We start from the raw sequence: 26,316 nt of genomic DNA, 5'->3' as shown, positions 1-26,316 counted from the left end.
CAAATCAAACTACACAGAAGGTCCAACACGTGGGAGGATACTGTGATGGGCTTGAATAGCCTAATGGGGACCCTACTCATGTAACTCAGTCTTGGTTTGGCCTTCCTGTATTTCATTTGTCATTGAACAGCTCAGTAATGCCAAGGACAGAGGAAAAGAGAAATGCATGTCCTCTCAGGCAGGGTCTTTGGAAACTGAAATTGGAGTCAGAAGGTAGCAGTTTTCTGTAGAAATTTTAAAATTCAGAGAGGCAGGCTCCAATCCAATGCTGAAGCTCAAGGACCACCTTTTCTTTTCTTTTTCTTTTTTTTTTTTTTGAGATGGAGTCTTGCTCTGTCACCCAGGCTGGAGGGCAGTGGCGCGATCTCAGCTCGCTGCAAGCTGCACTTCCTGGGTTCACGCTATTCTCCCGCCTCAGCCTCCCTAGTAGCTGGGACTACAGGCACCCGCCACCATGCCCAGCTAATTTTGTTTTTGTGTTTTTAGTAGAGATGGGGTTTCACCATGTCAGCCAGGATGGTATCAATCTCCTGACCTCGTGATCTGCCTGCCTCAGCCTCCCAAAGTGCTGGGATTACAGGCATGAGCCACCGCGCCCAGCCGAGGGACCACCTTTTCTATCCCTGATCTTCAACTTCCCTAGGACAAAAACATACATCAGCGGAAAGTGGTAGATGAATTAACATTACTCCTCAAAGAATGAAGGCCTGATGGGTAAGATGCCAATCTGACTATGTTCTGCTGCTTAAGGTCCTTCAATGGCTCCCCCATTACCTAGAGAACAAAGTTCAAGGGTATAGCATGAAATGAAGACCTCTATGACATGGTCCCTACCTCACCACAGCTACCAGTCCAAAGCTCCCAGTCTTATAATTTGGGCCTTGAAATTAGCAAGCTGTTTGTATGTTCCTCACCCAGACACCAGGACATGCTCTACCTCCATGCCTTTCTCACCCTGCCCCTCATCCTGGAGCACCTCTTTCCCCATGCTTCCACGCTCCCCTCTACTTGGCATCAAGCACCTCACCTTGGGATGCTCCCTGAACCCCAGGATGTATTAGGTCCTTCTCCTCAGCAGCCACATTGTAACTAAGAATGTCTCATGTTGTGCATTAACCGCTATTTATTGCAATTATGTGTGTGTCTGCCTCTCCCCACTAATGTGAGTTCTTCTAAAGCAGGAACCATGTTTGACTCATATTTCTATTTTAGCACAGCCCTTGGCATATTATAGGTTTGGGGGATATACTGTTTGCTATGCACTGAATGTTTGTGTTCTCCAAAGTTCATATGTTGAAATCCTAACCCACAATGTGACAGTTTTAGGAGGTGGGGCCTCCAGGAGGTGGTCATGAAGGTCATGAAGGTCCCTCATGAGTGGGATTGGTGCCCTTATAAAAGGGACCCTAAAGAACTCTTATCCTCTTTTTTTCCGTGTGAGAACACAATAAGAAAACAGCAGTTTGCAAACTAGAAGAGGGCCCTCACCAGAACCTGATCAGGCTGGCATTCTGTTCTTGGACTTCCAGCCTCTAGAACAGTGAGAAATAAATTTCTGTTGTTTATAAGCCACTCAGCCTATGATACTTTTTAATAGCAGTCTGGACTTATACATTGTTCATCTAAACTCCACCAGATTTCAGAGCTCCATTCATTTATTTATTTATTCCAGACATACTTATTGAGTGCAATTTTTAATGTCAAGGTCCATTCTAGGTGCTGGGGAAACATTTATAAGCAAATAAGACCTCTGTTCTCATGGAATTCACATTTTAATAAAGGAAAACATAGTGTCAAATAAATGGCCAAAGGCAAAAAACAAAGTAATCATTGAGGGCAGGCAGGATGAGTTATCCCTATTTTTGCATTACGAGAGAATTTATGTAGGGCAAACCTCAGAATAATGGGGTTTTTTTTCCTGACAATGACTTGCTCATATGAGAAATATAGAGATTCCATGTGCTAATGGATATTCACTTACACTTATATTTCTATTTATAAACTATTTTATACAATGCAATATATAATCCTTAACAATTATTATAAGCAAAAACATTGTATTTTGTAATGCTGTATGGTTTCACTTTTATGTACATCATTTCATTTTTTTTCTTAAGAATGCAAAAGAAGTTTTATTATCTCCTTGTTATGGGTTAGAAAACTGAGACTGGAGTAAGATCAGTGACCTTATTATATAGCCAGTGATAAAGCTAACATTCCTAAGCAGATTTTCTGATTTGAAGCCCAGTATTCTTTTCATTATACTTTGATGCCTCCCTCACAGCCTTTTCTATCCCATTTTTCATAGAGGAACTTCCAATCATTCCTCTCAGCCTTGCTGAGGCTTTCAATATAATCTTTTTCTCATATCTGATAGCTCAGGAGGAGGGAGAGAAGATTCTTGAAAGATTCACCCACTGCCATGTCAAGATGTTCTTTAATCATCCCAGGTAAGTCAAGTGGTCAATAGTACCTAAGAGCATTCATTTAGGAAAGGTATTTATTAATGTACAATCATGTGATTTCACTCAGCAAATATTGACTGAGAGCCACCAAGTGCCAAGAACCATTCTAGGAGCTGGGGACACAATAAGAACAAACATGAGACAGACACACTAAAACATGAAAAGGAACAAGATGCTGACTTCGTGATATTTAAGTGGACACAAATCTTATATTGATAACCAACGTGTGCAGAGAACTATCATAGTTTGATGACAATGTGGATGCTTTGTTGTGGCTTTCACATGGGTATGAGGTTAGGAAGTACGCACATGAGTAATATCCAGTCCCTTTGGCACAATCATGGAGCCAGAACTTAGTTTTTAGGTGTGAAGTAATTACAGTCCCAACAACAAAACCTGTTTTGTGCCACACACAAAGCAATATTGATGATCTGGAGCAGAAATTGCATAGGCCCTTCGCCATGTCCCTAATTTGAAGAAAATTACACATAAAATCACTTAGTTTCATTTAGGACAACTTAAAGCCACAAATGGCGAGAGAAGATTTTTTTAAGGCAGCAAGAGGAAAACGAAGGGGAAGAAGGGAGTGTGAAATAATTACAGACTGTTCTATGGTTTAAGTGGGTGAGTGGGGTTTATCAGGTAGTTGAATCTTAACATATCTGGAAGCCTTTGATGTTAACTGATTTATCAAAAACAAATACCAAGAACAAGAGAAGTATCTCCATAGACCTGCCCACAGAAAAGTGAAGTGTAATTATTAAACGCAAAGAAATAACATATTAGCACTACGTTAGACTCAAAGTGATCTGTTCAAGGTACTCAGACAAATAACAAGCCTTCCGAGTGCCTTAGAAAGACTATCATGCTGTACAGGGAAAACAGATGGGGCAGGAGTTTATCAAGTTCTAGCTTTGCCTATCATTTCCGTTAGTGTTTCGAACTTTCCTTTTTCTAACTTGGTCTGAATTTAAATGCATATTTGTGCTGCTAGCTAAGATAAGGATATATTGTTATCACTGATTATAGTTATTTCTATTATCGACACTGTTTTTCAGAACTGCCTTTAACTTTTAAGCTATTCAGTAATACTTCTGACAGACTTTTGAAGCTTTCTGTTCTCTGGACAGCAAATATGTGTGTGTGTGTGTGTGTGTGTGTGTGTGTGTGTGTGTGTGGTGTCTGTCTGTCTGTGTTTGTGTGTGTCTGCGTATGTGTGTGTGTGTGTGTATTTTATTTTCTTTAGTTTCCACATGGATAAAGTCATCAGAGACATCTTTGTGTTTTTATGAGACTTGTTTCAAAATGTTCCTTCCTGATTTAATAGATAGAAGATTCGTGGTTGGGAAATTGTTCCTTTGTCTCTAAGTATATAATAGAGACGTAGCTCAATACAATTGTGTATAGGAGAAAATTAATCCTAAAGGCCAGAGCTAAATCCTGTCCTGGAGAAACTTCATGCTCAGGACCGTTGCACTACAAAACTGAATGAGCACTCCACAGCAACCAATGCCTCATTCATTCCTGAGCCATGTCCTTGGTAACAAGAATGTTGCAGTCTTTTTCTGATGAGAATGCAGTTCCAATGTAGTGTGATTTAACAATGTTTAAGAGTCTTTCAGGGTTCATTAGACAGTGCATAGTCTATACCTTTATTCTATCCAAATAGGAGTAAATCCCAGGGAGGAAGGGCTCTATGCCTACCATAATTCCATCAGAAATGACGATGAAATCTCTGAAGCCAGCAGAAGCCTAGGTAACATCCTGCAGAGAGATAATAGCACTCTTTGGGTGCTCCTCTTATTTCATTCTACAGGCTGAGAACAATACAAAGCTATGATTGGATTTTCCCTCCTTTATTGTCTCTCTTTTCTACCCCTTCCTCTCAATTTGCACATGATTTTCTACAACAAGGCCTGCCTCGAATGTCACTCTTTCTCTAAAACTGACTTCCACCTAAAATTTATGTTTCCTCTACTCAATTACAGCATTTAGTCTATGGTACTGAACACTTGCTCTCCTATGCTATACTTATTCACTCACTGATCTCATCTCCCTTCCTACAAGACAAAGCCTTGGAGCATGCAGATCATGGCTTAAAAAGAGCCACCAAGTTTAGTTACAGCACAAAAAAAGGTACCCAATGATTATTAGATAAATGGACAAACAAATTCTTATTATGCATCTACTATGTGCCATGCCTAACAGACACAATTTCTGCCTGGACAAGGCTCACAGGGCAGTGGCATGAATGAACACATGGACAGTGCCATCTCATATACAAATGATGCTCAATAAATTTCAAATAACCGTAATAAGAATAAAACATATGCCCTGAGAGGAGACTCATAAGATGTCACAAGGGATTGTTATCTACAAGAAGGAACACTGTTTGCTTCTCAAGAAATGTCCCGAGGGAGATGGTATAGATAACTTACGCAATCGAGCTTAGCTTAAACAAAATGTGCAGTGCACTACTTTGATGCCACAGTGTTCTGAAAGAGCTCTACCAAATTAAATCTGATTCTTTTTGCCTCAACAATTGACCTTAGAGGTTGCACTTACACTTGGCTGAAGCTCTTTTTGCTCTCAGACAGAGGTCTCAACACATCAGCTACAATGGTAATAAATGAGTAATGGCAAAGTCCCACTGTTTTTTCACAGCTACTAGCTCTCAGAGAAGAAGAAGAAGAAAAGGAAAAACCAGTCTTCTGAGCCTTAATGTTACATTATAAGAATTTTCTTTCATCTCAAATAATGAGACCCTTGGGAACACCAGGCTTAGTGAAGGTAAAATAATACATATGTTATATTTTAGACAGGGCACACAACAACAAATTGAGCTACTTTTAGCTAGAGCTTTCCTATTTGCCAGGTCAAACTCACAAAAATCAAACTTTACACTCATCTAGTTCCTTCTGATTTCAATGGCCTTTCACCTGTGTGATTGCATTTAATTTATAAGCACAGCCATCTGTGGGATAAGAGCCACAATTTGTTAGTTGAGGAAAGAGAACCACAGGGTATTTGATATGGTTGGCTGTGTCCCCACCCAAATTTCATCTTGAATTGTAGCTCCCACAATTTCCACCTGTTGTGGGAGGGAGCCAGTGGGAGGAAGCCAGTGGGAGATAATTGAATCATGGCGTCGGGTCTTTCCCATGCTGTTCTCATGATAGTGAATAAGTCTCATAAGATCTGATGGCTTCATAAAGAGGAGTTCCTCTGCACAAGTTTTTCTTCCCTGCCACCATGCAAGATGTGACTTGCTCCTCCTTGCTTTCTGCCATGATTGTGAGGTCTCCCCAGATATGTGGAACTGGGAATCAGTTAAATCTCTTTTCTTAATAAATTACCCAGTCTTGGGTATGTCTTTATCAGCAGCGTGAAAACGGACTAACACAGTACTAAATTGACAAACCCAAGGTCATGCAACCAGCTTAAGCGGGAATGAAAATGTAGGATACCTACTTTCAAGTCCAAGGTCGTTTGTGCTGCAATCTATCACTTCATAGATTTGTGGACAGATCCAGTCATTGATTTAGACATGTCATTTGTTTATAAATGAAACAATCACATGGTGCATTAAATAGAGTTGGGTGAACTTTACCTCTTTAAGGCAGCCCATGAAGTTGTTGCTGACAGGGGAGCCAGGCAAGTCAGCAGTACTTGGGCTTCCTCCCACGTAGAAGAAGTCGTCCGAGCCCAGCATGGTATAGTCCTCTTGAGTGTAGCCCGTCGTAGTAAGAATGCCATCCACAGAGATTGTCACCTGGTGGAGGGACATAGGGACAAAAAAAAATCCCAACAATGACCTTACAATCCTAACATAAGCCAGTGGCTTCCCCTACTTGTGGCATCACTTTCATTAAGATTTTCATGAGGTATACTTTCTAATTTGATTTGATTTTGGTATGTGCAGCCAAGTTCCATTTTCTGGTCTGCCTCCCTGGGTCTCAAGCCTTCAGTATTTCCCTGCAGACTCATGGAAGACTTTGTTAGAATTTCCAAGCCGGGCACCTTGTTCTACCCATTGCAATCTTTACACAGTCAGGCTAGAAAATGGAACCATCCTCAGACGATATCACTTGTCTCAGTTCATTGCTAAAATGATTGCTTATTTGTTACATGATTGTTATTCATGGTGGTAGTGAAAAACAGCAAAGAAGACATTTGATGATGAAGTTTGTTAGGGGTTGGTCTTTGGTTGTTGATGGTTTTATTTTTCCTTTTTTCTTTTCTTTTCTTTTTTCTTTTCTTTTATCTTTATTGTTATTAATATATTTATTTTGGCTCACATCACGCTGACAAACATGCATTCAGGGAGGGAAGGAGAAGGGTCTTGATTCTGATATGGTCATGGATGATACATGCCATGGACTGCCCCAGGACACCAACCCCTACCCTCCCTTGGCTCCCATCACCACCTCCAAGGGAAGAAATGACCCAAACCAAAAACGCAACTCTAACAACAACAACAAAAGGAATGATGAGGAATAATAACCAAAACAATAAAAATAATAATGCCCACAGAAAAGAAATAGCACCCTTTTACCCAACATCCATGAAAGGAGCAGAGGGCAGAGAGGAACGATGGGGCCTCAAAGCATGCACACACCATACACCGATACACCCGTGCAGAAATCATCTGGAACCAAGAGAGAAGGCGGAAGAAAAACAAAACTGGGAAAGGGTGGGGAGAAATTAGGGAAAGAATAAAAATCCACTTCACACTTACATGCATTGAACAAACTGAAGAACAAGATGGAAGTGAAAAAAAAAGCATTCAAAACTAAAAGGTAGTCTTTTCTCTGCCTGCCACCTCCCTTACTAAATAAAAGAAAAGAAAAGAAAAGAAAAAGTCCAAACCCAACCCCAAAATATATGAAAGATGAAAGGAGAATGAAGAGTGGGGAAAAATAAAAGAGAAGAAAGTGAAATTGGGTTGATGGTTGGTAAGTTGTTAGTAATGAGGAGGAAAATGAGGAAACAAATTCTGATGTAGGTAGGAAAATTCACAAGACAGGAACATGCCATGCAGAGTCTGTATGGAGAACAAAACTCGTGGATATCCTTTTGGCCACGGTAGGGGAGTAAGGTAAAAGAAGGGTAAGAAAGAGTCTAGGAAGTTGAGTACTTTCCTCCCCAGATCACCTGTGGCAGCCGTGGCCACATAAAAGGGAAAGAGAAAAGGGACTAAGGAGTGGGAAAGGAGGAAAAAAAGAAAAGAGGAAGAGTAAGAGGGAGAGGAAGGCACAGAAAGCAGAAAGTTCTCACTATAAATCTCTGTTGTCTCTCGTATGTAACTTGGAAGTTGTAAAATAAGAAAACAAAACAAAACAAATTTAGCCAAATGGAGATACTTTAAAAAAAAAAAAAAAAGAAAAAAAGAAAAGCATTTTTTGGGGGGGGAAAAACTGAAAACTAGAGAAAAGAAAACCTTCCCCACAAAATTCAACCAAATATCATTTTTAGGACAAGTGCATCCCCTTCCATTTTTTTTTTTTTTTTAAGGAAAAGAAAGGCTTGTATTTAATTGAACAAAAATCTTAAAAGAAGAAATGAGTCTAAAGAGGATAAAAGGGGGGGTTGGAGAGGAAAACGGGGGCAACACACGGCAAACCCAAAAAAAGAGACAATAAGAATGATATCTACCAGACAATGTAGTTTGTTTACCATAGCGTGTCCGATGCCTGAGTGCTTTGCGGAGAAGGGGGAAGAAAGGAAATTAAAAATTGTGAACAGAACGATTGTTAATTAAAAAAACTAAAAACAAAGATGAGTCGTTAGGGTGTTAGTACATTAGTCGGTTAGTAAAATGACACATTGCATGAATGATCTTGTGTTAGTTTCTCAAAAAAAAGGCACCCGACACAGAAAAAGAGAGTGGGGGGAAGACAATGAGACCAGGACTCTATGGAAAACCATGCCACCTGGGGCACAGCCAGAAAAGGAGCTGCAGTCTACATGCCATTGCAGCTCCCTGCTTCTTCCAAACCTCTCTCAGACCAGACCTCACCCGCTACAATTAGCACCATACTTACTTCCCAAGGACTCTTCTGAATGGACACCACCCACTCCCTTCCCACCCTCTAACACAAACCCATTCCACCTCTTGCGAAAGGAAAGACCCCCAACAGGTACCATTCCACATGTAGATAAATAGATACAAAGAACTGAAATACAAATATTTTGGGGTTTATTTTTTTCACATCTGACTATGACTACAAGGTAGATAAATGATCATGACTTCCTCCCAAAAAGGAAAAAACTTAAAACATTTACAGATCAAACCTAGCACAGAAAGTCTGCCTTATGTAGTGTACTCTAGGTTTCCATGGATAATTAAACATCTACAACCTACTTGATTTTTGTGGATATGTGCAACCAGAGAGGAACATTTTTCTTTCAGTTTAGAATTAATAGAATGCATCAAAAAAGTTAGAATCTTCTTTATTACTCAATGAGGTCATCAATTTGTTTACTTTGCCAGAATGTTTTGGAATCTCTTTCCCCCAATTCCTCTTGAACAATGCTTTTCAAGCTTTTATGTAATTTATTGTATGGATAGGAGGGAAGACTGGCAGGTTAAACATGATTAGAAAAGCCCTCTGGAAGACTGGAAGACTGGTAACCTCAGTTTTGTGTTTGTGGTTTAACAAAAGTTAACACGTAGAGGTAAAGCCATGAAAGTTATAGCCATGACCTTGGAGTTAGGCAAGGTCAAGGACCAATTACCACCCACTACCACATACAAACACACGAATTCCTCACTACCTTGGTCCCTAATCCCAGTTATAGTTTGCAACAGATACAGGTAGTCCACATTCCTTCCTTTAATTGTAAGCCATAATAAAATACCTGGCCTTGGTCCTGACCTGGCTTAAAGGCAAAACCATGAATAGATGATCATGAAGGAAGAAATGAGGAGAGTTCTGCTCCATTTGGTAGTAAGTACTGCAGCAAACCCCAGGTAAACTTTACTCAGATGAATTTTTGCCATAAAAGCCATTCAATCTTACCAAAAATATGAATGAATAAGGCTGCTATAAGTTTGTTGTCAAATATTTATGGAGCTATTCATAGTTTAATTGAAATAGACAAGAATGTCCCACCATTCAAATGTATCCTAGGGAACTCAAACAGATGTTATAAATATTATTTTAATGGGCAAAATAATAATCTTACATTATTCACATTAAAATAATTGAATTTGCAAAATCAACTTTGCTTTTCAGAGATTTTCCTCTTTCAATAAATTGCATTTGGTTGCAAAATTTAGTCAGAATTTCAATGAGGTTCAATTTTAGGTTCACTTTCTCACAGAAGATTAATACTCCCTCTGCCAAGAAATACCCCCAATACTGTAGGGCCTCTGTACCCCTGTCTAGCACAGAGAATTGCACTTAGCTGCATCCTTGGCACCAGACAGATGCAGTCACCTTTGAAACAGAATGCTCAGCCTGTAGATCATGTGCACGTCACAGTACGTCTATACCCAGACCACGGATGAGCTCATAATCCTTCTGGAACATAAGGTGCTTTGCATATTTAGCCACCACACATGGCTGCGGAAGATTGTAATCACCATTTTGCAAATGGAGACTGTGGTGGAGAAAGGTCAAATGGCTTGCCCAAGGGCACAGAGCAGAGTTGGGCCTTAGAGCACGAGGGGCAGGGGCGGGAAAAACATCCAGGGTGGTTTTCCTCTAGCCGCTCTGATTAGAACAGCACAAACAATATTTGAATTACAGTTTGGTTTATCTTCTCTCCATTTAAAGGACTTAAGTGGGCCTGATACTATTTTAGAAAAGCGTTTTTAGTAGAAACAAAAGTGAGCCTTTCACACCAGAATTGGAATCATTCCAGAATGGCAAGGAAGGGCGGTGGGAGAGAGTTAGAGAAACAAATTGGTGAGAACCATGACCTGATTGTGCTCTGAAGTACATGAAAAGTCTCTCCTCCACTGATTAATGCCTAAAGGGTGTTATTTTGTACCTGCCAATCAAAACTAGCAAAAGGTTGTATTTCACTTTCAGATCTAGTCTTTGCAGCTCACATGTAACAAGCCCTTATGTATCAGCAAATGGATATTTGATTTGGGTTCTCTTGACAGTTGAGACGTTCTCTCCTGGGTAAGTATGGATGGGGAATGATGAAAGAAGATATTAGCAATAGAGTTCTTTGGCCTTAGAGGAAAAACACAGAACAATATTCAAAAATATCAGATTCATGAATGTTGAGATGATTGGGGACTCTAAGTCTTATGTCATTTGGCATTTTTACCTGAGATAACTGTAAACAGTTATCTGTTTACAACAGGATGGCTTCCTTGACATACCTAAGTGTGGAAATGTGTTTCAAATGTGTGCCAGCCTATACCATTTGTTTAGCATTAGTAAGGAGTTACACTTTTATCAAACAGAAAACATAGGCAAACACCTATCATTTCTTATGCTTTCACATTGACATTAGAAGGCATTAGATCAATCATATGGCAGAAGGAAATTTGGTAAGCACTTTTTGATAAGCACTTCAGAAAGTATAGTGTTTTCTGGTTAATAAAGCCTGGATACCATCCAACTGGGTTTAATGACAGATTAGCAAATAGGAAAACCAAGTAACAATGGCAAGCTGGAAAAGTCAGCCTCAGCACAGACTTTGATTTTTATAGGAAATGGTTTTCTTTCACTGACGTGGGCTGATGAGGTATTATTATTGTTATCATTATTATTAGTCATGAAATTGAAAACAACTTCACTTGGCTAAGGCTTTCTGAGAATGTTGTCACCTGACGGAGGTGCCTGCTTAGAATCGGCAAGCGATGGGACTTCCCAAGCACGGACAGAACCAGGAAAGGCTGCTCCAAAGTTGACTTTTTTATTTGGGTCCTTCCACTTTCCAGGCCTCCCAGTCAACTGAAGAGTCTCGGAGGGAGAGACAGGGGCAATAGAGTAGGACCGCCGCATCAACGAACAGAGAAACAGAGGAATTCAGAAAGATCCCGGCTAATTAATTCCAAAGCTAGAGATTAACGTAAAAGAAAAAAATAGTTGGGAAAGGCTAGTAAATTAAAAGAGAAAAAGGAAGACTTTTTCTGGAAGGAATTAAAATTATGGCATCGTGGCAATGGCTAACTTAATTAAAAAGAAAAACATATATTCAAAGAATGAGGAAAATCTACGAAACTGCAGAAACAAAATGCCGTCCCTAATTGAATTTAACAATAATACGATAAGATTCAAATGTAATTAAGAAAATGATGAAAGGAAAGCAGAATAAAAGGAATGAAAGTACTTACAACTTTTATTATCTATACAACTGAGTTTTTTTTTTTTTCTTAAATAACAAGCACAGAGGGAGAATTGAAGTATGCGGAGAAACATATTTTAATAATTTTCCATGTGAAATTGCGAAGACTGGGAGAAAGCTAGACTTTAACATCTCTATCCCTGAATCTCCACCCCTCTCCACCTCACACCCGTCACCTGCTTCACAAACTTGCTACCCAGCCACCTAGGATGAGCCTTCCAGGCATTCTCTCCCCTCAGCCATTACCTGCCGGAGGTTGCGTGTCACTTTGACATCATGCCAGGCGTTGTCATTGAATTTTCCATTCACTGGCTCCACAATGGCCTCAAAGGCCCCGGACCCCAGGTTAATGACCAAGGAGACCGCACCATCCTTCAGAGCCAGGTTGACATAGTCAGCCGACTTGCCCGTGTGCAGAATGAGGCCGTTACGCTGCCAGGTCTTAAAGGAGAGGGTGATTTCATCACTGCTGCTCTGGATCGGGTTCTGAGACAGGTCGTAGCACAGATACTCTGAGCCTCGGAAAGTGGCCACATTCTCCTCTCGAGCTACAGGAAAAGAAAAGAGGAAAGCAGTCAACACTTGTCTGGCAAGAGTCAGATCTATGCAAATACCAAAGAGAACACACCACAGGGGTACTGCCCCTGTTCTTGTGCTAATACCAACACAGCACTCCCTTCCATTCTTCCGCAAGTCATATATCGAAACACCCGGGAAACCAGCAACAGGGGTGACTGCAGAGAAACGACGTGTCCACACGAGGGTAGAAGACAAACAAGATGGTGCAAAAGAGCTTGCTGCCTTTCCTTCACATTTTCTCAAAGAAAAACCTAAAGGGACATTTCATGCAAAATGATCAAGTGAGGCTCAAGTTGCTTTTGCTTCAGGAATTGCTTTTAAATGCTTGTAGAAGAGCTGGTTTAGAATGGATAATTAACTGTTCTGACAAAGGACTCTTTAGCTTCAGGTAGCTTTTATTGACCAATAACTAAAAAATCAATTACCCTGAAAGATCTGGCTCTGATTTTCATCCATCAATAACTCAGCTAACTTTGGTTTCTATAGTACAGTCCCAAGCCCCGTGGAACATGGCTGGGTTGTTAAGCAGGGGGTTAGACCTGAGCAGGTGATATAGCAGGTAAGGAGAAGGGAAGAGAATGAATTTGATATGTTTTGATAAGACAGCAATACCACTGTTAAACTCAAGACTCTCTGCTCTAGGGTACCCTGTTTTAGATGACCCTGGTTGGACTATCCTATGGCCACAGAACTAGGGTTCCACAGGGCTAATATGGCATTCTCTTCTTCCCCACAGAACTATCCTTCCCCACGGAACTAGGGTTCCACGGGGCCAAGATCGCATTCTACTGGAGCCCATATTCTCTTTCAAGACAATATCTCATAGACTGGGACCCTGTCATTGCCCAGCCAAAAAACCTTAAGCCTGTTTTTCAGGGCTTGTGCAGGCCTCTTCCCTGGATCCATCTTTCTTTTTCCTTCTTTTTCTTTTCTTTTTGAGTCTTGCTCTGTCACCAGGCTGGATTGCAGTGGTGTGATCTCACCTCACTGCAACATCCGCCTCCCGGGTTCAAGCGATTCTCCTGCCTCAGCCTCCCAAGTAGCTGGGACTACAGGCGTGCAACATCACGCCTGGCTAATTTTTGTATTTTTAGTATAGACAGGGTTTCACCATGTTGACCAGGATGGTCTCGATCTCTGGACCTTGTGATTTGCCCACCTTGGCCTCCCAAAGTGTTGGGATTATTGGCATGAGCCACCATGCCCAGCCCTGGATCCATCTTTCTAAAGGCAAACCATACATCTTGCAAGGTCTGAGGAGCAGCCATGGGGGACTACTTGCAGAAATGTGGATAGGGCTTGTCCATTAGGCTGGGGCAACCACATGCATTCATACCAGACCCTTCATGATATAGGACAAAGCCAAAGGTGGGAAGAGAAGGGAGCAGACCATAGGCTGAGGACTAGGGGTTGGCTGGTTCCCCCTGTGCTGCTATTTCCCAATGCAGAACTCCAAGGAATCCAAAAATTCTAAATTTGAACCTGGCTTTCCAAGTAGTTATAAAGGTATATTTGTCAAGGTAAGAGGATGAAATATATTTTCTTTAATTATTTGTTTTTTCAATTTATAATTTTGACACACAGTGTTATGAAATTCCATTTGTCCTCTTGCCAGATAGCCTTACTTAGAATGGTCTAACTCATACCAGAGTTGGTCAAAAGCTATCAAACGCACCTCATTACCAAAAGAAAATGGCAACAATAGTTGAGATATACAGTTTCCCTCTAAAGATTGGAGGCTACAAAATAAGGTTGAAAGAATTCTATTTTCCCTGCCGGAACTACAATCCAGGCTTATTAACCAAAGCCAAGTCCACTTCAGCTCAGATCTGTATCAACCATCACAGCCCCAGGTAAACTTCTTAGGCAAAATAAATATTTTCTCATCATAAAGTAAGAGCTGTAAAAAGGAGATGCTTTTATAATGTGAAGAGACTACTAGCCACTACATATTGTTAAATTAATCTTAGCATTATGAGATCATTAAAACATCAACCTCAGCTTCATACTCCAGGGAATTAAAGAAGAGATCAAATTTCTCTTGTGTGTTTCAGAGCAGCCCAGTCATATGTGTCTACCTGCATATGTCTGCTTGCACACACACTGGTATAAGCAAAAGAGACCTGTTCACCTATAAATGCTCACAGGGTAGCTTGCACATGTATAAGTAGTGAGCACATAACGCATGCTGGATTTTAGCAGAAATAGCCCCCCCCCCAAAATAATAAAGCAGAGATTCAACACTGTCTGCATGTTTGAAGTAGATCTATCCAATCCCCTAGTGTTCTGTCTATTGTCATGATCTCTCCCCTCATTTCTGAAGAAACATCTTTGTTAAAATGCAATTGGATAAGCCCCTGTTCAGGAGACCTGGAGGTGACCCGGATCTAGAGTAGAAGGTGACAAATCAAACGGCGTTATCACAACTAAGCTCTTTTTCTACAGACAGGGATGTCCACAGAGCCAACTACTGTGCACGTCCTTGGCACCACAAGTGGTATATTAATGGGTGTCTTCTATAAACATTTAAGTTATACCTTGTGTGCTCACTGAACTGAGATAAATGAGCAAGGAAAGTAGTGCCTATAAAGAGAAGCTTAAATTAATCATCCAGTACCCTTCAAAGGGGAAAAGTTTGACACAGAACAGCAAGGCACCAGATATTATTTAATGTGCTACATGGTGCTTAATATTTTTTATATAATTAGAGCAAGGAGTCTGTCAAAATAATAAATTTTAGAGCTATAAGGGATTTTAGAGATGGCCTGATTTAATGTCCTTATTTTATTATGGAAGAAATTGATGACTAGAAATAAGTGAGTTGCCCAAGACAACACAGTTAGTTTGTGGTACTCTGGGCTTGGGGCATGTCTGGGCTTTTCTTAGTCTAAACATTCATTATCTTCCCTTTGCCCATCACTCTGGACATTCCAGATGCTCCTACTTGTCTTGTCAAAGGCCACAAATGATTCCATGGAACGGTACATTGACTGACAAACCATCCCAAACTTTGAATAAACTGAGCCAGAAACCAATTCCTCTCACCTTACATGAATCACTCATTCACCAAAAGAAATGTTTCCCTAGATCTGTATTCAAAGCAAAAACACTTCTTTTATGTGGGAGGCCATAGAGGGAAAAAATGGCATCAGTGTAGAGAAGAGAATATCACCATAAATAAATAAGAACTAAAACCAATGTGAGGAAGAAAAGGCCTATGCAAATCACATGCATATTTATGCTAATCTCCATGCAAATACACCGATGAAGATTTTATGTGGCAAAGTGCCTTCCTTTGCAAATATTTAACAGAAATTGCTGTAACCATTCACAACCTTCCCAATCTTTTCATCCAACGAAGAATTTTCTCAGTTTACCTCTTCCCTGAGTCAGAGGAGGCTACCAAGATCAGCATTACCCTGTCGGGATATCTCCTCCACTGGTCAACAAACAATAGACAACTGACATATTCTCTCTAAGTCGTATCCTACATAAGCAAATTTATATCATTTTCAAGTGATAGAATAATTTTCCCCTACACGTTATGTTGTAAGAGGCACTAGAAATGCATAACCCAGCCTTTTTTTTTGAGATGGAGTCTCTCTCTGTCACCCAGGCTGGAGTGCAGTGGCGCGATCTCAGCTCACTGCAACCTCCGCCTCCCAATAACCCAGTCTCTAAAAGAGCATATCAAGGGCTAGAAAGGAGAAGGAGAAAAAAGTGAGGACCTTGAAGAAATCACTGTTTTGTACACTTGCACAACTGACATGATTTTTCTTGTAAGACCCCCAATCTATCTTAATTTCCTTCTAGTAGCTGAGACTCAACCACTCTCTTATCACCTTGAAAATCACACTAAGTTGACAGTAAGGGTAACTAAAACGGGCAAAACCAAATAGTGACAAACATGCATTTCTAACCTTATTCAATCTTTTGAATCCTCCATTAGAAAAAACAAAATAGCACCCAAAATCTGTTTATACTTGGTGTTTATACTGAGAAGGAGGTTGAAGAGACAATGCAGTCACCTTGTATATATTCAAGCTAAACAGGTGGAGAAAATGAATGCAGGGGATTATGTAACACAGTACACAACAGCTTAGCATAAAACTACAGCTTGGCAAGAGAGGAGGCACTGACATAGCTAATGGACTGTTTAGCTCCATTTAAATTATATTATCCCAAAGTTTACAATCAATTGCATAAGTGTAAAAATGAAAAGTGTTATTCTCACTGCATGAAAAGCAGAGCTCAATTCTGTATGACAAAAAATCATTTATCCATTATTCGTAAGCGTCCAATTGATTAAACACTAGATGCAATCTAGATATGTATAATTCAAGATTTTAAATCAGTTTGTATAAGATATATAAAGTACTGATCTTTCAAATGGCTGGATAATTCAATACTGATGTATACTTAGTATTAATAAGCATTTACTTAATTCTGTTCTTCACTCCTTTCCCCCAAAAGACACCCAACTTATAATTTATATATTATTATCACTCTATTTCTCTGAGAAATTCCAAAGCAGATTAAAATACTCAGTGTTATATTTTATTACTATGCAATCTAAGAAGTGTGGGGAAAATGCATATAACTGTTTAATTAGGCCTGCCATTCCTATGGCTTGGTGTCTTAAAAACCCAAACTGGGCTTTGAGGGCAAAAAAATTGAACTTCTGTAAGTTACAGGGAACCACTGCATAATTTTACTGAGAGGGATAGAAGGATTCAATCTGTATTTTTAAGAGATTGCATAATCTTTTAGAAATACATTTGAACTACTTTTTCAGGGGTTGCCTGGAACTGGTTCAGCCTAGATGTTGATATAGTTCCTGGATATAGTGATGTTTGCACTTCACTGGGCAAGAATGTAAGCAGAAGTTCCTTGCAGAACAACCTAAGAGAGGCAGAGACACCAGCAAGCCAGAGAACACAGGAGGAAACCAAAGTGTGGATACTTAAGATCCAAGTGCAATCATTAGAAAGCCAAAGACCAAAGGCAAAATTTGACAGAAAAAGACAAAGAATTAGTCAAGAAAGGACTGAAAATGAAAACACGTCAGGCATTGATAAAGAAGGATTCTAAGACCATTTGCAAGCAGGCATTTACACATATCTAGATGTGTCGTGGATTTCCAAATGCTTTCTTAATTATTATTGGTATTCTCTCAATGCTCTGTGAGGTCATTTTGCTATGATTACACCAATGTGAGGAAATAGAGACACACAGAGTTTACAGGGGCTGTCCAAGGTACTACAGAGTGCCATTTCCAAAACTGTAATGCCATGATTTTCATTCCATTGCTTTTGCTACTACACCATACCACTACTTTGCCAGAAACTCAGATTCCCAAAGCAGATGCCTAGCACCCTGTATCTGATATTCTGCAGCTGCATGAAGTTAAATCTGTTGAAAGGTAAAACTAGTGACAATGGTAGGCAAGAGCCCTGGTAGGCAGCAGGAAACCAAGCAGGTAAGTAGGGGAGTACATTGACTTTCCTTCCAAATTCTCAGCACCAAACTGAAAAGAAAAAGCCAATCTGAGAAGATAACACTCTTTACTTCCAACAGAGAGCCTTAGAAATGGAATTTTTAGATACTTAGAAGAGCCTGTTAAAATGGTGACCCCTCTGAAGTGGCTGTAGTCAGTGGTCCTGTGAAGAACACCTGCTGAGCTCCAGAAAAGGAGTGGGAGCCAGCTTCCTGATGATGAGCCTCAGAGACACAGCGAAATTGTTCTCACTGTAGCATGCAGCCTTTGTCCTTCAAACTGGCCTCAAACAGCAGCACAGCGCAGTACTTTAGCCTGTATTCATGCAAAGATAACCTGGCTGCCCATCCTGGCCTGGCCCACCTGGAAACTAATGAGGCACAAAAACACATGGACTACTATTGCCTTGCCTGCTAGGCAAAGAGATGGCCTGTGGTCTTGTGGCCATCCTGTGAACTCATTTGCTCTCCGTGAAGACAAACCCAGCAGGGGCTATATTGTGCCTTCTCCACCAGTGCAACTGCAATCAGAGGTTGAAGGTTCTCAAGTCATGAACTCACAGATCATCCAATTCTGGCCAGTGCTTTCCAGGCAAAGAAGCCTCAGCAATGACAAAAGAAGTAATGGCTCCAAGGCAAAAGGGTACACAACTGCAGAAATAAATGTCTAGGGAATAAGTCCACGATTGCACAATTCTACTCATTCCTGGGGGATGGAGGGGCTGCATATACCCTCATTGCTGAAAGGTATCTTGAGCTAAAACAGCAATTTGAGTATTTTTGCTGGCAAAAAAAAAATATATATATATATATATATATGGCAAGTCTGAGTTCATTCCTCTACAAGTCTGTTTCCTTACTATCCAACCTGCTAAGAATCCAATACACTGAACAGGAACACCTACCTCTAAGAGCCTCTTAGGAAGCTGTGAGCAGACATCCAAGTTATCTGCTGAGCTGTGAGATGATCATATTTGCAAAAATGAGGGGAAAGTAGAAATCCTTTTAGTGCAGTGAATTCTATTGTACACTTAATGACATTTCCTGCTAGAATTTAGGGAGGAACAGCATGATTGTGTTAAAAGGCAAAAGATTGCACAAGTGAACTGCACTCTTGGTTCTCCCTGTCTCATTTCCCTTACAATGTATTTTAGGGCCAAAGAAAGCATTAAGAGAGATCAAACTGCAGAGCCATCCCCCAAGGACAAACAACAAAATCCTTTACCTGCCACATCCCATCACACAGGTATTTTAAAAGCAGAGTGTACCAGCAGACAGGAAATTGTGTTGCCCTGAGCAATCCTGCACTACAAAAGAAAACACACAGGAAATCTGACCTCCTGAGGCCATTTCCAACCCTTATCCTCAGACTCTCTGTAGGAAAGACGCAGCAGAGAAATAAATGGACTTTTCCACACTGCCTGGGTCACTCACTAGCCTGCAGATGCTTCTTGAAAGTGATGAGAAGGAAAATAGTAAATCAACTTGTCAGTTGGAAAATAAACAGCCAGCATCCTGGTGAGGGAAGCTGCCTCCGTCCACAGAAGAATGGCCTGGAAAACCACGCTTCACTGAAATCACTAGAAAGCTAATGGTATCCTAAAGACTGAATTGCTGTCAACTGCATTACAATAAAAGTTACATTTTTGTTTATTCACTTAAGAAGTAAAGATTCACAGGTGCCTACTATGCACCAGGTAATGTGTTCAGTGCTGAATGCACTTAAGTCACATGGCAACCTTGTAAGTATAAATCATTAGCTGACATTTTACAGACAAAAAGGAATTGTAAAGCTGAAAAATTTTGAATGCCTGCTATGTGCCAGGCCCTGACAACAGATTCATGTTAACAGGGCACTCTGCCTGGCTGAACAGTGGATTTACGGTATGAACTGTAATGATAAAAGTTTGAATCAGACAGACGTGGGTTTGACACCCAGCTCTGAAACTTACCTAAATCTATGGAACTTTAGCTTATTACTTGACTTCTCTAACCCTTCTTTCTCTAATTTACAAAATGGGAATAACCATAGTACATATTTCATAGAGTTGCTGTGAGGCAGGAATACAATAAAGTTCTAGGCCCAGTTCCCAGCCATAGAAGTGTTAGCTATCATTGTTGTCGTTGAGAAGGCATGCACAAGCAAATAATTACCAGTGTAGTTAAGTGTTTGGTAGGTGATATAGGCACACAGAAGAGGGAATAACTGAACCTGGGCATAAGAGAAGGTTCCATACAGGAGGTCATACTTAAAATGTGTCTTGAGTTATGAATAGGAGTTTACCTACAAAGGGAGGAATGAAATGCTAATTAGAAGAAACGGCATATCCATTGGTGTGGTCATTAGAAGAGCATAGAGTATTTAGGAGAAGGTGAAAAGTGCAAGGTGGCTAGAGCGATGGACACGTGTATAGGTTCAAGATGCAGACTGGGGCCTTCTCTACAACATTCTTGAGCACTGGGGATGGGGAATTAGCAGAGAAGAAATTCAGCTAATGAGTGGCAGAATTATACTTGTACTGTACCAGGGGTCCAGTTTGTGGACAAATGACTAGAGATGTGAAGAGGGAGCCAGGAGACATTTCTAAGATAGGATGGATATTGCTAAAAAATAAAAATAAATTAAAAAAAAAACAAAACATGAGCCAATTGTTTGCCAATTGTACTGCACACAATTGTACTGCCTGTCTTCCCACTTACAATAATTTATGTAATATAGCGATCCAGGAGACATTTCTAAGATAGGATGGATATTGCTAAAAAAATTAAAAATGAAAAAATAAATACACAACCTGAGCCAATGGTACTGCACACCTGTGTTCCCACTTACAATCATTTTATGTAATGTACTGTACATTTTACTTTCCCTCAACCACCAGATCCATATAAACAAAACTGTAATTATGCTTCTTTCAGTATTCATTTCTCATTTTAATTCTGGGTCAGTCAATCAAACAAGCATTGAACACAAATAGTGCAGTTCATCTTACAGAGGGAATCCATTTCCCTGCCCCCATGACTCCATGTGAACATCTCCTCCCCATTCCCCAGAAGAGAATAATTTTGGAGTCACACTTTGACCATCTCTCCTTTATTCATTCTCCTGCAGTGATTCATCTGCTTGGTGCTGTAGTAAGGGTCTGATACACTAGTTCTACATTTCCCAATTAGATAATCAGTATTCCCAGGTGACCTGCCTTTTATTCTACTTCTTTCTACAAGGCTTGTGAGATCTCCTTTAGGCGGTCCCAAGCAGTAATCCTTATCGCAGTAAACTCTGCCCTTATGGAAGAAGGCCTGCAGTTGTCTGGCTCTTCTACCTGTTGCTGAGTAGGTGAGTTTAATTCAAGGGAAAAATTATAAAGAAGCCCAATTTGACTGCAGTAAAAGCCACATCCTCTAACTCTACCAGCAATAGAACTGATATTTGGATCCTTGACACAATTATGATTTGACTCATGTCTTACACAATCAGTTCAGAAATCAAAGGGAAATGTTATGGTTGTCACCTCAGCACTCAACAAATATTGAAATAGGCACCGAAATAAAGGTATCAGGAGAAATTCAGGATATCAGACTGGTCCTTGGGTTGTTTTCACTATGACTGGAGGGATAACAGGCACGACTGGAGGGATAACAGGCACATCTGGAGCCACGTGAATTCGATGACAAGAAAATATATCAATAATTGCAAAGCCAGCTCTAGCCCAAAGTGTTTCCTAAAAATACATTTCTTGAAGTTACACAGAGCATATGAGTAATTAGGATGGTGGAGAACTTAACCAGAATTGACTTCCAAAAAATAAGTTTCACATCGAATTTTAAAGGCTTTGAACAAAAAAAATTGTAGAATATACACAAACCCACAAACTTACATATCCTTTCACCCTTGGCCAAGACCAAAAAGAATCATCAAAAGTACTTAATAACTAAGGCTATTATACCAGAATAGCAAATGCCACGCTGTCACACTACATTCTGTGGACTTCATAAGGACAAAAATGTTAGGAAGGACACAGAGTTGGAAAGGAGAGGTCTGTGTCCCTAGCAACACTGTATATTTTTGTATAATTTTGATATGAACAAAATTAATAATAATGAAAAATATCCACAATGAATCTAGAGCAGGAAGTAGAGCATCTGAAATGTTTTTTTATATATAGTAGCACACATACCAACCCTAATTGCTACCAAAATTAGATACTCACTATATTCACACATACATGTTTAGAAAATAATATAGAAGTCATGAAGGTTTACAGAATTTGGGAAAACTCATACAGATATTTAGATATTTCAAAGCAGTAAGTATGAATTTTTTACCAGATGAACTTTAAAATATTTATTTCTATCAAATCTCTCTTTAGTCCAAGATGAAAACAAGAATTCTCTGTAACAATTATCACCATAGTGTCAGAAGAAATCTTAGAAGATCATGTAATCTACCTCCTGCCTTAATAAATCTGCAATTAAATTATATTTTCAGTATAACTCCCCACCTTTAAGTATCTAGAGAAAACAAGACAACCAGATATTATGTGAACCTTCCTGATCCTAAAATTGGAAAGTGGGATCTAGAACTGGTACCAAGCTTTGCTTGGGTGATGAACAGGGAAGTATAAGGTGTTAAAGAATTTTACTTAACATGTCCTTCCTTCAGCCCAGAATATATGGAAAATAATGAATATAAATGGTGAGGGGTTGATAAAACTGACCTCCACTAACATATACACATACACACACATAGCTATACAGTGATCACTAATTATTAGATACCACAGCTCTATTCATATGTAACAAGAATAAGAAATACGTATACAGAAAATCTCCCCATCAACTTCAGGTAGTGGTTACTTTGGAGGAGGAAGAGAATAAATGGAACCAGGGAGGTATTCGAACATGACTAAGTCTTTACAAAAAGATATAAAGCAAAAATGGCAAAACATTAAGATTTGTTCAATCTGAGTGATGGGTAAAGCAACATATGTAATATCCTCTACTATAGGTTCTATATGTTTTATGTTTGAAATACTTCATCATTTTTTGAAAAGTTAAATCTCTGCTGCCAATAAAACATCTAGCCACCCAATAAATCTTGAATGATTCTTTGGTTATTTGATTTATGGGTGTCAACTTTTTAACCATACGCTGTGAGCTACAATTTTCCTTGCCTTTTCAAAATCTCCTGTTTACCCAAATTTGTTAAGTAAAGATCTGCGGAATTGAATTGAAATGAAGTTGAGTTGGTCACAGTGATTCTACAGTTGCCAATTCCTCCTCCTGCCCCATCGTTGCTTTCCCCAGTCTTTCTGGAGACCCACTGTTCAGTGCCTTGGCATCAGAGTTCAGTCTAGCTTCCTAAGGGCAACAGGAGGAAATGTTGCTGGAAGCTGAGGGATATGGAAGACACGTTAATCTGTTACCATGGGGGAGTTCCACGGCAGATACAGAGAGTCAAACAAGGCTGGAGTCTGGAATAAGTGACAGGTACATCTGCCACAAGCCTCCTAATGCTTTTCCTTTCCACAGCAGAATAAAATCATGCTAGCTCTTTAAGAAAATCACCCCTGAGAAGCCTAAATCTGTGCCCACCCTCTTAGCCTTCCCCTGCAGGGGGAGGGAGGGCAGCCCAGTTCCTCCTTTGTTAGCATGGTGGGCTCTAGCCTGCAAGTCTAGACATAGTGGCTTGTTAAAAGGACCTGGAGTCAATGCCTGGACAAGATCAATAAGGCTTTTTATGACACAATGAAAATTTTCTGTTTTGTTAAATGTGGTTAATTTACCATTTCTGCAGTACTCTTAAAGCTTTCAGTGCCAAGGACAAGAGCCCAAGTGATTAAAACCCTGTTCAGAGACACAGACTGGGGAAATCTGAGAATGTGGAGGTGCAAATTCTAGAAACCTAGGCTATGTCTTCTTTTATAGCTACATATGCACTTCCTTTTCCTCCCAAAGAGGTAAATATGGCAGTGAGGAGGAGGAAGCTGATACTGATAAAAATTAAAATTGCCCCATTCCAATGCTTTCAAGAAGGGACTGCTGGCCGGGCACGGTGGCTCAAGCCTGTAATCCCAGCACTTTGGGAGGCCGAGACGGGCGGATCACAAGGTCAGGAGATCGAGACCATCCTGGCTAACATGGTGAAACCCCGTCTCTACTAAAAAATACAAAAAAAAAAAATAGCCGGGCGAGGTGGCGGGCGCCTGTAGTCCCAGCTACTCGGGGGGCTGAGGCAAGAGAATGGCGTAAACCCGGGAGGTGGAGCTTGCAGTGAGCTGAGATCCGGCCACTGCACTCCAGCCTGGGCGACAGAGCGAGACTCCGTCTCAAAAAAAAAAAAAAAAAAAAAAAGAAGGGACTGCTAATTCCCGGGGTCTGAAATAATTAAATGAAAGAATCTGAATGGAGAGGTGGAAGAGGATGGGATATGTTGAAAGGGAGGTTGGAGGGAGAGTTCTCCAAAATGGACGCAGACTTAAAAATCAGTGACCTGATTCAAGAAACCTAAATAAAGAAGAAAATCTTTAGTGATTGCATATTCATTATAGTACTGATATTGTACATAAAACTAGAAGAAAGTATTTATTTCATTTTTGTCATTTCTTCATCTCAGACTATTACCAGTCTTTTTAAGCATCAGAAGATTTTTTATTTTTGCTATAGCATACAAAAAACAGGAAATTAACATTTATTGAACCTGTACTATGATCCAATGAAACAAACACAATATACATAGCATTGGAGAAGAATTAACCTGTTTTAGTGATTTAAAGTTACAAGAGTTCAAAACAACACAGAACAAATGAATTATTAACAGAGATAGCATATCTACATGCTCATATTTCATCTGAAATGAGAATTTTTTATTAGGATACTTGGTATATTTCTTATTTATCCCTCACAAAAGCCCTGTGAAATAAAGTTTTACTAGCCCATTATTCAGATGATAAAACTAAGGCTCAGAAGGGACTAAATCCTCTACAATTTCTAGTTGGAAGCAGATCCAAAATACAAGCCAATGTTAACCTCCAAAGACTACATGCTTTCCACTAGATCATGCTGCTTTCTATTTAGGTTGGTGTATCCTTTGAGAAGCCCCCTGTCAATAATATGCCTGTGGGAGATGAGCTATTCATTTATTTAAAAAAAAAAAAAATACACATTCGCATAGCATGTCACATATTCCAAACCACTTTCACATACATTATCTGACTTTGTAAAGTATAAGCACCCTTCAATAGCTGTTAAAGGAACCTCTATCTGCTCAATAAGGCTAGATTTTTGCAAATACTTAGAGGTATTAACCATATACTTGGGTATATAAATATGGATCATAAAACAATAGGAAAAATCATGGGAATTGTGTATATTCACTACATGATATAAATGCTAAAATAATCTTAATTATGAGAGCATAAATAAGGAAATCCACATTTTTTTTTTTTCTTGAGACAGGGTCTCGCTCTGTCGCCCAGGCTGGAGTGAGGTGGCACAATCTCGGCTCTGCAAGCTCCGCCTCCCTGGTTCACGCCATTCTCCTGCCTCAGCCTCCCGAGTAACTGGGACTACAAGCACCCGCCACCACACCCGGTTAATTTTTTGTATTTCTTAGTAGAGACAGGGTTTCACCGAATTAGCCAGGATGGTCTCGATCTCCTGACCTGATCCTCCCGATCCTCTCACCTCCGCCTCCAAAGTGCTGGGATTACAGGCGTGAGCCTGATACACTGACTCTAATTCTCCTTTAACCATTTACAGATGCTGCAACACCCCAATAACCCCATCCATGACCAAACAGCTAGAATCTGAGCGATGACCCCAGAGGGCTAAGTTCAGAAATACGCTCAGGGATTGCCCAAGGTAGCTGCAGAAAGGGAAATGGTTAGTTGATTTGTGATTAAAAAGAACAACAAAACTGAGAGTATTAAGACTCTCTGACATGAAGACTCAAATTGGTTTAGTTTTGTAGCTTGTAGAGACATTTATGATGGATATTTACATTTCCTATGCTATCCATGAAACCAAAATTCTAAACCTCTTCAGAAATACTGGGTATGATTCATCAATGATTTTTTTTTATCCATGAGTTATGACAAAACTGTGAATGATTTGGATATCTCAACTATGGTAGGAGATCCCAGACTTGGAGAGGTTGTGATATTTGTACATATCAGCAGTTGGTCAAGGTTTCTGATCATACTTTGTAGATGAATGAATCAGAACAAAGAAAAGCAAGAGCACTTGGTCAGAATACACAAAAACATTGTCCAGGAATTAAGAAAATGAGGACCAGTGGCTCATCCCTGCCAGATGTAGCAAACTCTCCATGTAGGTATCTGCAAAGATGTATCTTGCTACGGATAGAAGTTGAGATGTAACAGGACGTTAAATGAACCTGATTCTCTGATTTAAAGGCCCAGAAACTTGGTCTTATCCAAGTGATTATCTCATGGGCGGCGGACCA

General features: G+C 40.0%; 1 protein-coding gene across 17 annotated transcripts in view; it reads right to left on the bottom strand.

Annotated features, from left to right (window-relative positions):
- The window catches only part of NRXN3 (neurexin 3), a 1,630,631-nt gene that overhangs the window by 1,206,242 nt on the left and 398,073 nt on the right, over window positions 1-26,316 (bottom strand). For 6 of the 17 annotated variants that reach the window (XM_025391727.1, XM_025391719.1, XM_025391733.1 and 3 more), the window contains 2 exons: window positions 12,024-12,325; window positions 6,076-6,237 (listed from right to left, as the gene is read on the bottom strand). In XM_025391727.1, the coding sequence (XP_025247512.1) occupies window positions 6,076-6,237; window positions 12,024-12,325 (464 nt within the window). Of the gene's footprint in view, window positions 1-6,075; window positions 6,238-8,120; window positions 8,166-12,023; window positions 12,326-26,316 lie in introns of all 17 variants that reach the window. The other 11 variants (XM_025391720.1, XM_025391722.1, XM_025391730.1 and 8 more) reach the window with 4 other exon arrangements.

This window comes from Theropithecus gelada, chromosome 7b (genome assembly GCF_003255815.1).
Source record: "Theropithecus gelada isolate Dixy chromosome 7b, Tgel_1.0, whole genome shotgun sequence".
NCBI lineage: Eukaryota > Metazoa > Chordata > Mammalia > Primates > Cercopithecidae > Theropithecus > Theropithecus gelada.
The sequence above is the reverse complement of the archived record's forward strand: the minus strand, read 5'-3'. Positions and strand labels throughout refer to the sequence as shown.